Below are 16,454 nucleotides of genomic sequence, written 5' to 3'. Positions count from 1 at the left end.
TGGCCGGAAGCAAAGCCCTAACCCAGAGGTGAAAGTAGGCGGGGCCACAGCCAGGAAGGTCTAAGAGAGAAGGGGCGGGCCCCTAAGCAGAGACGGGGCGAGTGCAGCCTGAGGATGGTGGGAAGGGCTGGGGGTGTGGGGGTGGACCCAATGAGTGTGTAGGCGCTCAGGGAGGGCAGGGCAGGGCCAGAGGACCTAAGGTCAGGGGACCGAGAGCAGCAGAGACTGTAGTCCAAGGGAGAGATTGGGGTGGGGACCGGAGGGGTTAGTGGGGAGAGTGATCACCTGGGCAACTTGGGCTTCGGGGACTCCTCGCAGGCGTGCATACAGCTCCAGGTGCTCACGACCGGTCAGCAGCTCGAAGATGGCATCCGACTGAGGGCAGTAGCCCATGCGGCGGTGAGCTGCAGCCGGTTCCTGGGCCACGCTGGGGATGGGGGATGGGGGACAGGGAACTCAGGGCACTGGCTGGCCCTGGCCATGCGAGGGGCAAGCAGGGGCCTTGGGGCTCACCCACCCTGATAAGGGACAGGAGGTAACTCAGGGCCGGGTCCATTGCAGGGGGACTCAAGGCCAGGCTGATCCTGTCCATATATGCGAGAGCAGGGGAAGGTGGGGAGGAACAAGAGCCCAGGAGCCCCTCACCTGTGGCCTTCCAGAATGGCCTCACCCCCACTGGGCAGCGTGTCCCCAGTCACCATGCGGAATGTGGATGTTTTCCCTGCTCCGTTCACGCCCAGCAGCCCGAAACACTGCAGGTATACCCACAGAAGGCACTCATAGAAGCCCGGACAATTGTCCCAGCATCTCTGACTTCTGGGACAGGTTTCTCAGCTTCCACTGGGAGGGCTGTGGGCAAGGGGATCCCTGGGCAGATACTGGGGTGTGTGAGTGGGCACAAGCTGTCACATAGCAGAAGTGCTAGATGACACACAGCATGTATTTAATCAATGGACACAGTAGATGTTCTATAAAGGTCACTTGCAGTCAGTGCTCCATAAATATTGAGGCAAGAGTTGGCTGAATGTTTCCTGCCATGCAGTGGGTACCGACAGCAAGAGCACCTGGTGAGAATTCATGCTGGGCACACAGTCAACCCAAGATGGAGAGGTTGACTGAACACAGTAGGCATTTGCTAAAGAGTGATGGCAATTTATACCAACACACCACAGGTGTTCACAGGTGTGTGCTAGCCCCTAGTAGGTGGCCAGGAAATGGACCACAGCAGACAAGTTTGCACAAAGTAGTTGCTTGAATGTGCATTGGTACAGAGCAGGTGCCTACTAAATATTGGTTGTGAGCAAGTGCTTAATACAGATAAAGTATGGACTCATAAATGTTGGTGTTTGATAAAAGTTGATCATCACAAAGGTGGCATTCAATACACTTTTGGTACACCAATGGTGGGGGGGTTCAACAAGCTTTACTGTATACAGTTGGTACTCAATAAATGCTAACATATAGTAGGTGCACATAGTAACTGGCACATGTATGGGAGGCCAGGAGGTGTTCAATAACAAATTTATCCTCACTAAGATCTTGTTAATCCTATTGCACACAGTGGGGATCAATAAATGTAACCATGCAATAGGAGCTTCATATTTGTTGGCTCTAAATAGGAGCTCAAATACTGACAGCCAGTAGGTACTCAGTATAGGACAACAGACAGAGTAGGTGTTCCATAGGGGGAGGTAGACACAAACATGGTAAAGACCAGTGGGTGTACAATAGGGCAGCCTCTCACCCTTGCACCACCTGGACTTACCTCACCAGGGGGGATCCCCAGGCACAGGCGGTCAACAGCTGGTGTCCTCTGCCCAGGGTACACCTGGGAGGATGAAGTCCATGAGAAAGGTGGGTGGGCCAGTGGAGGCCCCCCCAACCCAGCAGTGGAGGCCCCCCAACCCACACCCACCTTGGTCAGGTCCCTCAGTACCAACACATCCCCCTGGGTGGCCCCTTGTACTACCCGTTCCCGCTCACGGGCCACATCCTCATCCTCCTCTCCCAGGGCGGGTAACGGCCTCAGCTTGGGTCTAAGGACAGAGATATGAGTGGGCCCAGAGCGAGACCCCAGTCCCTGCCACCCTCCCTGGTCCCCACTGACTGTGGTAGGAGGCGGTTGTGGTGCTGAAGCAGTAATGTAAAGAGGAGGAAGATTGGCCCCTGTATGAACATGGCCAAGAGGTTCTTGCCGACCACCTCCCAACGCAGGGGCGACTGGAAATACCCCTCTCCTGTGGGGACACAAAGAGGGATAGGGTCATTTTAGGGTCTTGGTTACTGGGCCTCTCCCCATTCAGGTCACCTTGGGTTCTTAAGGGAAAGCACCAAGCTGAATAGACACTCAACTGAGGTCTAATTGGCATGGAAAACAGTGGCATTGCCACCTCCTTTATTTAGTGCCTTAGACCTCTTGTGACATGACCAAGATGGAGTTAACTTTTATGGCTGCTTTGCTGCACTTTTAACTTTGCCTACCCACCCTTCCAGGTCATCTAAGACCTCAAGTTCTCTTCCTAGGGGCTGCTGTTTGTCCCTGCACTGTAGGATTGACTCTTGTCTGGCACTTCCCCTCCTGGAGAGAAGTTCTCACCCAAGCGCTCAAAGGCATCAGCCATGGCCTGGTTCCGCACCATGTCGATGAGGCCCCGGCCCAAGCAGAAGTGAGGAAAGATAAGGAAGACCTGTTTCAGGATCCGGCTCACCTTCTGCAACTTCTGCTCAGGGGCAGATTAAGAAGGAGGTGGGTCAGAAGCCGAGGCTGAGGCCCAGTCTGACCCCAACCCAAGGCCCAGCCTTGTGGGTCCCACCTGATCAGAGAAGAGCTCAAGCACGAAGGTGGCCATGCTGCCATTGATACCAATGAAGAGATTGATGCAGGTGAGCACAACATAGGCTGTGCTGGGCACGGAGAAGAAGAAGGAGGCTGGGTACATGAGTGGCGTGATCGACCAGCTGAGGGGGAACAGGAGCCACTGTTATTGCCAGACAGGCTGAGCAGCCCTGAGAAGAATATAGATCTCCCATCCCAAACTGTGTTGTAGACCTCTGTAACATGGTCAGGTCAAGATGAGCTTTTAAGGCCTCCTTGGCATACCCCTGAATAAGATCACACTTGGAGTCCTCTCAGATCTCCATATCCTCTCCTTAGGATCTGCTATAGAGTCCCAGCTCCCTCAGCAGAGTTGAGGGAGAACAAGTCCTGGAGGGGCTGGGAACCTCACCCATACAGTAGTAGCAACAGCAGGAGGGCAGGCAGGTTGGCAGGGGCCACATACGCCCTCTGCTGGAAGGCCAAAAAGATGAGCACCACGATGCAGGCTGACACCAAGTAGTTACACTGCATTGGAGATGGTGGTTATACTTCAGTATGCTGAGCTACCAGGGAAGCCCACAGGCATCCTTGGCATTGTGTCCCACCCCAACCTCCCTGTGCTTTGGATAATAGGACGAGGTCTCCATCATCCCCAAGACTTCAGGGGTGCCATCCTAGACAAGTTCCTGACCAGAAAGGGCCAGAAGAGGCAGTGGCAAGTGGTGGCAGGGCCCCCAACCCTCCAGGCGGTCTGCGTACCATGTCCCAGAGAAAGTTGCCAAGCCAGTAGAGAGTGGGGGGCAGGCCCCCCATGCACTGCAGGTGTTTGGCTCGGGTGACACGCTCGTCAATGAGGACAAGGATGAAGCTGGCCGGGACAAAGGACATGGCGAAGACCACGCAGATGGAGACAAGCACGTCCACCGAGGAGGCCATCCTGGGAGTGAAGGGGCATGAGCTGCTCAGAGAGGAGCTGTGCTCACCACTGATGGGACTGAGGTCCCCAGGGCTAGACACAGCTGGTGGGGAATGTCCTGAGCCATTTTGAACTGTTAGGCAGGGAGAGATCGTCCAGGTCTCTAGTAGGATAGAAGTGGATGTGACAAGGACGTGCAGGCAGATGGGGGAGACTGCAGCCCATGAAGCCTGATGATGCCCCATTACCCTGGCCTAAGGGGTGGAGAGGGGAAGTTCTTGTTCTCTGTTTACATAGCAAGAGTGTGGCAGAGCGTAACTTCAGCTTCTACCACCAGAAACAACAGAGAGACCAACCGGGGTGGGGGGATACATGGGACAGGGGGACACGCAGGGTGGAGTGGCACACAAGGCGGCGGGACACACGGGGTAGGGGCACTCACAGTGCAGCCTCAGACAACTGCTCCTTGGTGAGGTTCAGGGGGTGATTGAGCGTGGTGATGCTGTGGGCATGGTGGGAGGAGCCTGGTGGCAGGTGGGCACGCAGGAGAGCGTTGTTGGCTCGGTTTACAAAGGCCACCATGGCGTGCCAGCCCTTGTTGTTAAACCAGATCTGTGATGGAATTGGGGCCAAGGGGTCAGTGACCTGGGATCAGACCTCCCCCACCACAGTGCCAGCTGGCCACCGCCAGTTACCACCTTGAGGCCATCTTGAGTGTCCAGACCAACAGCCCATGCTGTGAGATTGTTCAGGAGGTGGTCGAGGGCCTCGCCTGGTGCGGGGTTCAGCAGTGCCCGCAGTTCCTCCAGGGAGCGGCCCACCTCCAAGCCCGAGGGCAGGCCTGGGTCTCGGCCCTCCAGGGAGAAGCCCCCATACCTGAGGGGCAGTGGAGGTGGGAGACAGCTGAGGGTTGGGAGGGTGGGGCGGCAGGCAGGCAGAGGGCACAGGAAAGGAACCCATGCAAGGGACCCTCCTTACCTGACCTCATTCACCCATTTCTTGGTCTTCAGGCTGTGAGAGAGACAGACACAGAGAGGTGAGTGGGACAGAGACAAAGATGCTGGTGAGTTGAGTGAGACAAATTAAAAGAAGGAGGCACAGAGGGCCCCCAGTAGGCCCCAGGCCAGAGCCCCAGCCTGGGCATCCCCCCAACCCCTCCCAGGACTGTACCACATCCTCCCCACTGGACCCCTGCTACAGCTGGCCACGCCAAGTCCAGGGTGGTGCTCACCCTTGGCGCACCAGGCGCGGGTAGGTCTTGACCAGGAAGTCAGACAGGTTTCGGCCCGTTAAGTTCTGGACCACTTCACCAGAGCTGGTTGGCGCCTGGGGTGGCGGGGGACCACCGGCCGCAGCAGGGCAGTCAGGCAGCAGGCGGCGGGCACCAGGCTGGCTGCACTGGCAGGCGGGGGATGGAGACTCCGGGGTCCAGTTGCCACTGGCCAAGACCTCAGCCATGTCCGCAGGGACATCAGGCACCGAGAAGTGGCAGAGGGCAGGCCGTGTGCATGCTGGTGCCCTGTGGGGGTAGGAGCAGGGTGGGGGTGGGACTGGAGGCCCCCTGCTCCCAACCAGGCATGGGGGATGCTCCAGAGCCCAGACAGGGAAACCGAGGCCAGAGAGGAGCCAGGCCCAGGCTGGAGGGCCCTCACCTGCTGGAGTTACTTTTCAGGTAAGGCTCCTCCAGTCCAGCCTCCTCCAGCAGGGCCTCGAGCAGGCGGGCATGTTCAGGGTCCCCTGGAGTGTCATCACTGTGTATAGTGGGTGCAGGGTCAGGGCTGTGCCCACAGGCCCCTGGGCCCCTTCTCCCCACCAGGCCCCTCTCCTCTGCACCTACCTGAAGAAGGACACCTGGGAGCCATACATGCTGGGGCTCAGCTGCAGAGCTGGGTAGTATCCAAATGGGGGTGCAATGAGGCTGAACACCAGCGCCAGGCCCACAAAGAGGGCAGGTAGCACAATCTGAAGGGCCAGCCCATCAGTTCCCCACCCATTGGCTGCCAGGCTCACCTGCAGCCTTCCCTGATCCTGTTCTAGAACCATCCATGGCTCCCCAGTGCTCTCAATAAAAGTGTTCAAAGTGGGGCATACACCTGGGCTTATGGGGATGAATTAGGTCGTAGAGTGTAAGAAAGACACCAAGGGGCTTCCCCCACACTCCCCTACTAGGTGGCCCCTCACCTGAGCAAACAGGCCACGGCGGCTGCGGCGGGCAAGCAGGAAACGCTTGAGAAGTAAGGCCCGGAGTTGCTGGTAGGTGAGCGCCCAGCTGTGTACGAGGCCTGCGGTGGTCGGCCCAGAGCCCTGTAGTGCCTGTGTCTCAGGGGCAGAGCCAACTGTGGGGGATGGGAAGGTCAGTGCTCGGCCCTGGGGACCAGGAAGGGCCACAGGGTGGGGCAGGGACAACTCACCCAGCCCTCCATTCTCCAAGGCTGTCTCTTCTGGCGGAACCTGGAGCTTCCTAGTCGCATCGGGATGAGCAATACCCAAGCACGGGCCCTGCCTGGGCCTACCATCTGCAAAGTCACCAGTGTTGGGGTCAGGCTTAGTGTTTGGCCTGGGGTCTGGGCCAGTGTCAAGGCTCACAAAGGAGGGGTCAGGAATCAGGGTGGAGGTCAGGGCTGTAGGTTGGGTCATGTTAGGCAAGAGTGGGGACTTGGTCTAAAGTCAGGTTGGACTCTGGACCAGGGTGAGGGGTTAGGACAGGGGCCTGCAGGCATACCCTCTGGGCCTGCGTCCACAGCACAATCCTCCACCACCTTCAAGAAGATCTGGGAAGACAAAGCAGGGGGCTCAGACAGAGCCTGGGGACACACAAGAGGGAGGGGGACTCAAGGGCCACATATCCCTCAAACACTGGGGGTCCCCAAGCCTCCCTGAGGGCCTCTGAGCCTCCAGGCCTCCATGTGGGCCCTGCCTCCTCCCTGGGACACCCAGGTGTCCACAGGCAGACTCTTCTTCATCCTTCCAGGCACCACCTCCTCCAGGCAGCCCTCCTCCTGCCCCCCACCTCATCCAGCAGCCACACCTCCTCCAGGCTGGTGTCAGAGATCCCATAGCCAGCCAGTCCCAGCTCCCCCAGCCGCTGGTCCAGATCATGGAAGAGCTCAGCGAAGCTGCCATCCAGGGCACCCTTGTAGGGCAGCGCCAGCACCAGCTCATGTGGCAGATCCTTGACCAGCCGTGTGCCGGGCACGTGGCGCTGCACTATGGCCCACAGCTGGGCTGCACCTAGGTGGGCGGCAGGCATGTCAGGGGCCCTGGGGTCCCATGTTGCCCTGGCTCCTGCCCTACCCCCTTGAGGAAGGGGCTTGGGTGACCCACAAGGGACCAGTCCCTGAGGGCAGAGGAGGTCAGGATTAAGCACCCAATGGCAGGACTTGACCTGGGGTCAGGGCCAGAGTCCACTCAGGGTCAGAGGTAGGTTTGTGTGTCAGCTCAGCTCAGGGGTCAGGTCAGGGGTCAAGCCTGGGGTCGTCAGGCCTGTTGCCCTGAACCAAGTCACTGCCCCCCCACTGGCCCCTCCCTCTGGCTCTCCCAGCCCCATCCACAGCCCCTCACTCAGGCTCTCCCACCCCCGCCCTCACCGGCAGAGCTGGCCTGGCTGCCTGGCTCCCTTTTCTGCCCAGCATCCATGCTGTTCTTCAAGCCGGCTTCACCCTGGGGGCAGAGGGGCACCAGCTGCCATGGCCATCGCGCCTGGATGGGGTCTTAAGAACTGGGGTCGGTCGGAGGTCAGTTCCAGCCCTCACCTTTTTGCTGGTCGCCAGAGGCGGGGGACCCTTGGCCAAGGTCAGGTAGTATCCGGAGCCCAAGTGACGTCGCAGGAACAGAGGAGAGCCACAGCAGCACAGGCGGCCCCCTGCCACTACTGCCACCCTGTCTCCCAACAGCTCCGCCTCATCCAGGTGGTGGGTGGAGAGGATCAGTGTGCGACCTAGGAAGGGGACCCAACCCACACATGTCATCAGGCTGCCCAAGCTGTGGTCCCTGCCCCATGCAGTAAACTCCTACTTATCACTCAAAACCCCATCTTCCATCACCTCTTTGTCAGAAAGATCTGACCTTTCAATCAGCATCCAGGGAAATCTCAGGCCACTCCCAGTTCTTACCTTCACGATATTTGAGCAGTAGCTCCCAGATGCCTCGACGGGAAGTGGGGTCGACACCAGCTGTGGGCTCATCCAGGATAACAACTTGGGAGCCACCCACAAAGGCAATGGCCACTGAGAGCTTCCGCTGCATCCCGCCTGGGTTGGGACAGGGGTCAAGATCTCCACAGTCTTGGGCAGGGCTGCCTCCCTTCTTCCTGTACCTTTCCCTACCCACCTGGACCACAGTGCCTGATTCCTCCTGGGTCCCCAAGTCTGCCCATCTCCTCTGGCATCCCACAGTCCTCAATATAAAGTCCCAGCACCACCCCCCAGCCTCATCTCTGCAGACCTGGAGGCTCCCCCAAGTCCAGGCTCACCTGACAGGTGATGAGTCTGTGCATGCCTCTTGGGGATCAGCCCCATGTCCTGCAGCAGCCGGTCCTGCTCGGGACCCACGGCAGCTGCGCTCAGACCCTTCAACCGCCCATAGAACCAGATGTGCTCATCCACAGTCAGTCTGAGGCCGTGTACAAAAGACAATGGGGGGAGTTACCATGGCAGGCAAGGCCCCAGAAAGCACCCAGCACCCCCACTGCCATGCCTATGGAGACTCACAGGTCAAAGAGCACGTTGTACTGCGGGCAGACACCCAGGCAGGGCCGGATGGCTACCATGCTGGTCCGGACGTCGTGGCCCAGGACAGAGGCGGAGCCAGCCGTGGGTGGAAAGAGGCCACTCAGGATGGACCTGCAGGTGCAGGGGTCTCAGAGCAGCTTCAGAGGGGAGGCTGAGGCTCCCAGAGCAGAGGTACCAGCATTTACAGGGCACCTACTGTATGCCCAGACCAAAGAGGTATTATGTTCCCATTTTACAGGGGAGGGAAGACGAAGCTCAGAGAAAATATTCATCACCTGCCTACTGTGGATCCAAAGTGAACTACAGGGGAGGTCCAAAGGGAACTGGGGCTGGGGGGCTGCAGGGGGGCATCAGGGTCCTCTGTCACTGTACAGATAGGGACCTTCTGACCCCAGAGGTCCTTTCCCTTGAACAAGTGTGCAAGTTGAGACCCAAGAAGAGGAGCTGGAGGGGAGGGGAGCTGTGAGGGGAAAGGAGTGATGGCTGCTCACATTGTGGTCGTTTTGCCAGCCCCATTGTGACCCAGGAAGGCGGTAATGTGGCCCTGGTAGAAGTCCAGGCTGAGTCCGCACAGCGCCGGCTGCGGGTTGCCAGCAAAGCGCTTTTCCAGGCCGCGTATGGAGACCCCCGGAATCAGGCCAGGGGGCGCCTCCTCCACCAGCACTGAGGAAGGAGGGCAGACTCAGTTATGGGCGCCCTCAGAAGCCTGGGGACTGTTCAAGCTGGTCTGTGGAGTCAGGGACTTGTGGGGCTGGGGTCTGTGGGAGTTAGGGGAGCCTCAGGACCTGGGAAAGTCCAGAGAATTGGGATCCATGAGGACCTGGGTTTTGTAGGGGCTGAGAATCCAGACAGGGAAGTGACAGCCAAGGTTTGTTGGGCCTTACCCTTGGGGTCCTGTGCGGTCAGAACTGGGGCAGGACCCTTGGGGGTCTGAGACCCAAACCAGTAGCTCCTCCGAAAGGGAAAGTTCCACGGTTCGGGGATCCCATACTCGCCTGTGGGGAGTGGTGCTCAGTTACCCCTGAGGCGCTCCCCCTGGAGTGTGCCCACCTGGGATGCAGGGATGCAGGTAAGGGGTAACCAGGAAGCCCCGCCCACCTGCCTGCCTGCCCCAGGCCGTCCCTCAAACACAGCCACCAGTGCGCAGGTGCCAGGAAGACCCACCCTTTCATCTGTATTCCAGGCCCCCTCAGCCCCACCCCGTCCGCGCCGCCCTCAGCCCAGTCTCCCCTGCGTCTCCTACGGCCCACCTGGGCACACCGCCTCCAGGTACCAAGTGGCAAGGCCATAGAGAGCAGCATCGAGCAACAGAAGGCCAGAGACCTGGGCCAAGCTGAAGACATCTGCTGTAGGCCCGGTGCCCAAGTTGTGCCACTGCGCGCCCTCGCCCTGCTCCTCCAGCAGCGCCAGGCTCTCGCAGCCAAAACCGAAGGCCACGGGCGACAGAAGGCTCTATGGGTGGGGGCGGGTAGCGGCGGGTAGGTAGGTCAGCAAACAAGGGCAGCTAAGGGTGAAGCACCCCTGCACCCACACGGCCCGGCTCTCACCGCGGCCACGCGGCCGCCCATTGGCAGCTGGTCCCTCCAGGCCACGCACAGCACGTAGGGCAGATAGAGTACGAAGTAGGCAAGACCCCCACAGGCGGCTGCCAAGTTCGCGCGGGAGAAAAAGGCGCTCAGCAAGAAACTCTGGACCACTGTGGCCACAGCGAAAGCCGCCAAGAACAGGAACAGCACCCCCGGGTGGCTGTAGGGGAGGATGTCTCCGAGCTGCAGGAGGACAAGGGAGCTGGAGGGAGAGCGCGGATTCGCCTAGGGACGAGCAACCCCGCGAGGTGCCCCCTGCCCGTTACCTCCCCGTACACACGCACCAGTCCCGAGTCGGCAAGGCGGGGGTGCACGCACCTTGAGTACCAGCACAAGCAGCGCGGTGCTGAGGAGGAAGGGCCCGAGGCAGCTGAGGAACCAGCCCAGCCACAGTGCAGTGGCGCTGAGCCCCATGGCGCGCATCGTGTAGCGCAGCCGAGTCTCCTTCTCACGCACCACGGCCTTCACCGTCAACGCCACAGAGTAGATCCAAGCCAGTGTCAGGAAGAGTGGCAGTGACCGGCTCAGCACGCGCAGGAACCTGGGGCAGTGGGCAGCTGCGGTGGATGCCAAAGACCCCCGCGCTGCCCCCATCTGGCACGACAGTTCCCGCCCTGGGACCCCAAGGTGCGGCGAGGACATTGGCCCTTCCTTGTCCTCGGACTCCTGATGGTGCTGTCAGGTTACGTTCTCCCTGTATCCAGAGACCCCAGACCCTGAAGGATCCCGGCTCCTCCAGCTACAAGGTCACGGGGAGTGGTCCCTCTGAACCGTAGTTCTCAGCTTTGACTGCGTGAATATTCCAGATGGCACCCAGGCCCCCACCCTGAGACCCAGGATCTGGCATCTGGGAGAAGTGAGGAAAGGGTGCTCACGTATCGTCCACATAGCAGGGGTAGGGCATCTGCTGGAGGTAGAGGCCGGCATGGGGGGTGGTGCCTGTGAGCACGCGCACGGCTGCGCGCTCCAGCAGGTCCTGCAGGTACACGAAGCCACCCCACACGTAGCGCAGGTCCGTCAGGGGGTCAGCGGCCGGACCGGGGTCCCAAAACCTGAAAGAAGTATGGGAGTAGCTGGGACCTGCCCATCACAACTTTAGCTCCGCCCTCACCTGTGTACAAACTACCTAGACCCACCTGCCAAGTGCTTTAATCTTATCCCAGAAGCCAAGGCATTGACCCCACCCACCAAGCCCTTGGCTGTGCCCATCACACCATAAACCCCGCCCATCGTGGGTTCCTATTGGTCTAAGGACTTGGGCCCCACCTACCAAGATCTCTGATAGGTGAGATGCTCCCTAGCACTCCCCCTCTGGTTCCGACCCACAAGGCCCCCCACCTGTCCTTGATCTTATTGGTTCTTTCGACATCATCGATATCCATGCGGATCTTGATGCGCACGTGGCCAGGGCCTGGGGACTGCGCGGGGTCCGGGGAGTCCTCGGGCCCCAAGAAGACGATGCCGGCCCAGAAACGGTGCTCGGAGAGCAGCTTCAGGGCCCGCTCCACCAGGGCGGCCTCTGAAGGGGCGGCCTCCAGCTTGTCCAGAGTCACGCACTGCGGAGGAACCTGGGCGTGAGTTCGAGGCCCCAGGGTCCTCCCCTGGACCTGAAGGCGGAGCCGCGCTTCCTCCTAAGAGGCCCTCAGCAGGGCTGCCTCTCCCCTCGGAGATGTTTTCCCAGGTGGACGGTCCCTCACCTCCATCACACGGCCCAGTGTGACCGCCAGGTGTCCCACATCAGCGTGGGCCTTCTGCCAGCTGTAGCCACCGCTGCGGGGATTCAGAAAAGCACGAAGAGCTTCCACTCTGGCCCCACCTCCAGGTCTTGGCTGCCTCCTTCCCTTGTCCTGGATCTGCAGGAGCCTCTGTAGGGGTGTCAGAGAAGATGGGGGTCTGCATTGGACGTTCAGGGCCTGTTACCCCTCTTTCCATCCCAGTGAGCGGCCTGAGCTCACCGTGGATACCACTCCCCACCTCCACACCCTCGCCTGGAAGTCCCTGCCCTTCTCCCAAATCCTCATCAGGGGTGACCCTGCTGCCACACACCCCTGCCCCCCACACCCCTCTCCCACTCCTGTCCTGGCCCCACCTGTAGCATGGCGACATTGGCACTATCGTTCAGGAAGTTGAAGAGCTGGGGTCCCAGCAGCCCCCACACCTCCTGGATGTCCTTCAACAGCGCCAGCTCCTGGAAAGTTCGGTTGACCTGGAAGAGGTGGGTGCTGAGGTCCACACTAGCCTTAGCCGTTCATGACCCTTCCCTCTAGTGAAGCCCCCTGCCCACCCCTCTTGCCTTCTCCCCTATGCTCTATCCTGCACCTCTGAGCACTGTCTGAAATCTGGCAATCCCTCCATTTCAAACCCCGCATCCTGGACCCAGCCCAGGAGCAGCCAGTCTCGGGACTCAGAGCTCTCCTGTGGCCTGGCTCTCTCCTCCTCAGCCGAGGCTGGGACTGAGGGCCCCTCGCACTGTCACCTGGGCCATGATCTGCCGGGTGAAGGGTGTGTCAGGCGTGAACAGTACTTTCCCCAGGACCAGCGGCTTCAGGCGCCTCCAAAGTAGGCGGGACAGGGGGTGGGTGTCCAGGCCCCCCGTCAGCTCAGCGCAGGTGGGGCCTAGGGCCAGGGTGGGAGCACCATGAGGCCCTGTGCCCACGTCCTGGCCCTGCTTCCCCAGGGAGAGGGGTAGAAACCAGGTTGGTCACTCACTCAGGCTGTTGTCCCGCAGGGCCTGCGCTGGCTCCTGCCCCACAAGCTCCTTCAGGTCACTGGCCTCATACCAGTTGAGGGAGGGCCCGCCTGGTTTGCTGGGCCCCCTGGCACTGCAGAGGGCTTCTGCCACCGCCTCCAGGGGACCACCTGGCCTGTGGGGTCTCTGTAGCAGGGCCCACAGCTCTCCCAGGCTGGGCAGCTCCAGGAGCTGGAGGAGGGGGGTCACCAGAGGGCTGGGCAGGCTTCCCTTCCGTGTGACCCCACCACCAAGCTATAACCAGGGCAGGGCCCTCCACCAGGAGCACCCTTGCCCTCTCTTTCTGCCCTAGTACCCCCATACAACTACTGAGGACAGGTGCCCAGGGTTGCTCTGTCCTCTCCCCTTCCTGCAGCCCACCCCTCTAGTTTCCTGGCAGGGGCGGAGACTGCATTGGCCTCCTACCTCCTGGGCCATGTCCTCTGCAGTCTCCACAAGGCTGCCCACGGACTCCTGGGCATGACCCAGCACAGAGCCCAGGGACTCCTGGGAAGAAAGATGACAAGATGACAATGAGGTTTGCGGACGTCTTACTCGGGATCCAAGTTCCCAAGGGGTCCATGCAATCATAGCCTCATTTTACTAACAGAGAAACTAAGGCTCCAAGAGGCACCTGAGCTTGTTCAAGGTCTCAGGGCTGGAATCTAAGGAATATCACTGCAGGCTGGCCCCTGAAAGGGGCAGGGTGAGACTTGGTGAGGTCAGGGTCCCAGATCTTGCCTTGTCCCCACCTCACCCCTTGCAGCAGTGTCCCCAGCAGCTGAGTGGCCAGGGACAATCCCTCCTTGGGCTGCTCACTGGGCCAAGGAAAGGCTGAGGGAGTAAAGCACAGAAGACCAGGGTGAGGCCAAGTTTAGCTGGAGCCATGTCCCACTTGTCCCACTCCAAGCTGTGCCATCAGGTGGAGGCGCAGAGCCCAGCCCCGCCTACCACAGGCCCGCCTTCTTACTTGCTCGGGCTGTGTGTGCAGCCTTCAGAATGGGCATCAGCTTTCTCAGGCTAGCTAGCATCCTATGGGCACTGGGGCCCCCCAAAACAGTGCGAGCATCTGCCAGGAGCCGCGAAACCCTGGATACAGAGAGAAGGCTGGAGGCGGAGGCTAGGCGAAGCTGCCCACCCCTGTCCCGCCGCTCCCAGTGGTTTACAGGGAGTCCTTGAAGTTGCTGAGGACGCCAGGCTCCTCGCCAGGGGTTTGCCACGGGAAGCAGGTGTTGTTCACATTGCAGATGAGGCCCTGGAGCCAAGGGATGGTGCCTGCTGAGGGCAGCGGCTTGTTGGGAAAATGACCTGCAGGGACACCAGGTGTGGGGTTCTTGGCTGAGTCCCCACCCCCAGTGACAGAGTGTCCCCCTCAGCCATTATTTGAGCGTCCGGTCTGTGCTCCGGGTTCTCACTGGGGCCCCTGTGCATAGAGTGACCACTGCTAATCCTAATCCCAAAGCTCTGGACGCTTGGGGGCTTACATTCATGCTGCTCGAGTGGGGGGTGGGAATGGCGAACGGCCACCAGGATGAAGAAGAGAAAGAGCGGCCACAACAACTCCACCAAGAGTTGGATCTGCGGGGGCAGAATAGGCTTGGGGAGTGGCGGCCTATGGGGGGCTGTGGGCCGCCCCACCCCCGGCCCACCCGACTGGACATTACCGGCTGCCTCCTGCGATATAGGAAATTCTTCCAAAGCAGCAGCATCAGCTGTGTCCAGAAGGCCATGGTGGAAATGGACAGCAGACAGGACGGAGAGGTCAAGCTGAGGACGTACTGTGTGCTTGCGGGCAACTCTCTGTTCCTCTCTGAACCTCATCATCTATTTCATTGCTCAGCATTCTTGGAAGCTCTGCTTGGAGCCAAGAAAACAGTAGGTGCTTATTAAAGGGGCTCTATTCTCCGGAGGGGTGGAGTAAGCCAACGGGAGACCTGCTCGAATCCTTCCTCACATCTGATTGGTTGCGCGGGATCTGTCGCTTCCTCCACAGCAGCTGGGGTCCCAAAGGCGGGGAATTTATCCTGCAGGGGGCGGAGCCTAGGCTTAACTCTTTCATTATCAGGCTCCACCCTAAGCCCTCCTGGGGTGGGGGGGCTTCCAGGTCCCGTCCCCCAGCCTCATCCTTAACCCAGGCAAGGATTCCCTTTCCCCCCTCTCTCCTCCAATAATGATAGCTAGGAGTATTTTATACTGCTGTCTGGAAGAAGGGCTATCCCAGGCCACCAGAGAGGCGAGTCACCCAGCTGGAAGGGGGCTCCAGCTCTGCCCACCCGTCACGTACTATTCGTCGCTCAGAAGAACCCCAAGATCCAGAAAATGAGTAAGAAGCAGGGGCGCTTCTGGAAGCAGCTATTATTGATAGTGTACCTTGCTTGGAGTCCAGCCTGGCCTACTTCATCATCGTACACACGGAGAAACTGAGGCCGCCAGAAGGACAGGGAATGGACCCAGGACCCCTGACCCCCACTTCAGGACTCATTTACAAATGGGATCGGGGGGCGGGGAGCGGCCTCAGTTTTTCTATTGGTAAAATGGGGGAGAGAGCTTAGCGGCGTATCAACTTGGAGAGCGGCTGCAGGTAGGTGAGTCTATTGCCCAACCTCCTCTTGGAAAATTAGTGGTCAATTCTGCAGCTTCCAACACTCCCCGGCCAGGGAGTGAAAATGAGTGAGAGTCTAGATTCGGGCCACACCCTTTAATTCCCACGGAATCTGCCTCCCTTCTACCCATCCGCACCTCGGCATCCTCTCAGGACCTTCCCACCATTCCAGCCCCCAGCTCTCTCCACTTTCCCTACCCTCCGCAGTGGCCGCGGAGAGCGGCTCCTTTAAGAGGAGCCCTTGCCGCTGGCGAGGCGCCCCTGCTGCGGATAGTACCTAGCACCCGGGGCCTGCGGCCGCCGGTCTCGGGCATAGCCCCGCCCCGTCCACTCCCATTGGCTTCTATATACGCCACTCAAAGACCTGGCCAGCTGGAGCCCCTCGCGCTAACGCGGGAGGCGGTGTCACAGCGAGGCCGCGCCGAGCCGGGTTTCTTAAAGGGATCGCTCTTTTCTTGCTGCATCACCGCGAGGAGGAGGAGCGCCCGGGTCAACTCGCACAGGTTGTCCTCGGCACAAAATCTCCAGGCTCTTTGCACGTTGCATAACCGCCTGCAATACCGCAGCTCTGGGTCTCAGATCTCTTTCTCCCCTCTTTCTCCAGAGGGGGCCCCAGTCCTAACCAAACTCGCCCTGGTACCCTGGGACTCTATTTGTCCATCCAGAAAAGGGGAGTTTGACTAGAATCATTTGTTCATTCATTCATTCCACAAACATTCCTCGGTCCCTACAGTGGGCCAGGCTATAGCAGAGGGGGAGGTGGCCCTCAACATTCTAAGATTAGAATCTGGGGTCATAATGGTCACCCCGATTTTGAAGAAAACCTCCAGAAGTTTCTCCTTCCAGGAAATTGGATATATTTCACAAGATAATGATGAAAATGAAACAAGTGTGTGAATCCACAGCTCTGAAGGTGCTGGGAAGGGTGAGCAGTGTGGGAAGGGCTCCAGAAAGGGGTTGTTGCTGATGGGGCTTTGAGGATGAAGAGGAGTTTGTCAGGATAGAACTCCTCTGTGAGGAGTAAATGCACTAAGGCCTGTAGGCTGGATGAAGCTGCAGTCCTGAGGACCCACT

General features: G+C 59.6%; 1 protein-coding gene across 8 annotated transcripts in view; it reads right to left on the bottom strand.

Annotated features, from left to right (window-relative positions):
• The window catches only part of ABCA7 (ATP binding cassette subfamily A member 7), an 18,458-nt gene extending 2,004 nt beyond the window's left edge, over nucleotides 1-16,454 (bottom strand). Inside the window, exons 1-43 of one of the 8 annotated variants that reach the window (XM_059888085.1) lie at nucleotides 15,518-16,454; nucleotides 14,733-14,802; nucleotides 14,443-14,632; nucleotides 14,263-14,356; nucleotides 13,945-14,086; nucleotides 13,749-13,867; nucleotides 13,536-13,612; nucleotides 13,205-13,285; nucleotides 12,760-12,970; nucleotides 12,527-12,666; nucleotides 12,140-12,256; nucleotides 11,748-11,915; nucleotides 11,389-11,606; nucleotides 10,926-11,102; nucleotides 10,369-10,591; nucleotides 10,012-10,233; nucleotides 9,715-9,916; nucleotides 9,349-9,459; nucleotides 8,956-9,127; nucleotides 8,444-8,575; nucleotides 8,206-8,345; nucleotides 7,847-7,984; nucleotides 7,487-7,671; nucleotides 7,322-7,394; nucleotides 6,763-6,965; nucleotides 6,457-6,505; nucleotides 6,146-6,250; nucleotides 5,916-6,070; nucleotides 5,572-5,696; nucleotides 5,387-5,485; nucleotides 4,966-5,253; nucleotides 4,713-4,745; nucleotides 4,433-4,610; nucleotides 4,177-4,346; nucleotides 3,578-3,755; nucleotides 3,228-3,343; nucleotides 2,814-2,958; nucleotides 2,597-2,720; nucleotides 2,108-2,237; nucleotides 1,916-2,036; nucleotides 1,766-1,828; nucleotides 646-752; nucleotides 286-427 (exon numbers count right to left, since the gene is read on the bottom strand). In XM_059888085.1, coding sequence (XP_059744068.1) covers nucleotides 286-427; nucleotides 646-752; nucleotides 1,766-1,828; nucleotides 1,916-2,036; nucleotides 2,108-2,237; nucleotides 2,597-2,720; nucleotides 2,814-2,958; nucleotides 3,228-3,343; nucleotides 3,578-3,755; nucleotides 4,177-4,346; nucleotides 4,433-4,610; nucleotides 4,713-4,745; nucleotides 4,966-5,253; nucleotides 5,387-5,485; nucleotides 5,572-5,696; nucleotides 5,916-6,070; nucleotides 6,146-6,250; nucleotides 6,457-6,505; nucleotides 6,763-6,965; nucleotides 7,322-7,394; nucleotides 7,487-7,671; nucleotides 7,847-7,984; nucleotides 8,206-8,345; nucleotides 8,444-8,575; nucleotides 8,956-9,127; nucleotides 9,349-9,459; nucleotides 9,715-9,916; nucleotides 10,012-10,233; nucleotides 10,369-10,591; nucleotides 10,926-11,102; nucleotides 11,389-11,606; nucleotides 11,748-11,915; nucleotides 12,140-12,256; nucleotides 12,527-12,666; nucleotides 12,760-12,970; nucleotides 13,205-13,285; nucleotides 13,536-13,612; nucleotides 13,749-13,867; nucleotides 13,945-14,086; nucleotides 14,263-14,356; nucleotides 14,443-14,508 — 5,739 coding nt within the window. In that variant the 5' untranslated portion in view covers nucleotides 14,509-14,632; nucleotides 14,733-14,802; nucleotides 15,518-16,454. 8 annotated transcript variants of the gene reach the window in all.

The sequence above is a fragment of the Bos taurus genome, chromosome 7 (genome assembly GCF_002263795.3).
Source record: "Bos taurus isolate L1 Dominette 01449 registration number 42190680 breed Hereford chromosome 7, ARS-UCD2.0, whole genome shotgun sequence".
Taxonomy (NCBI): Eukaryota; Metazoa; Chordata; class Mammalia; order Artiodactyla; family Bovidae; genus Bos; species Bos taurus.
The sequence above is the reverse complement of the archived record's forward strand: the minus strand, read 5'-3'. Positions and strand labels throughout refer to the sequence as shown.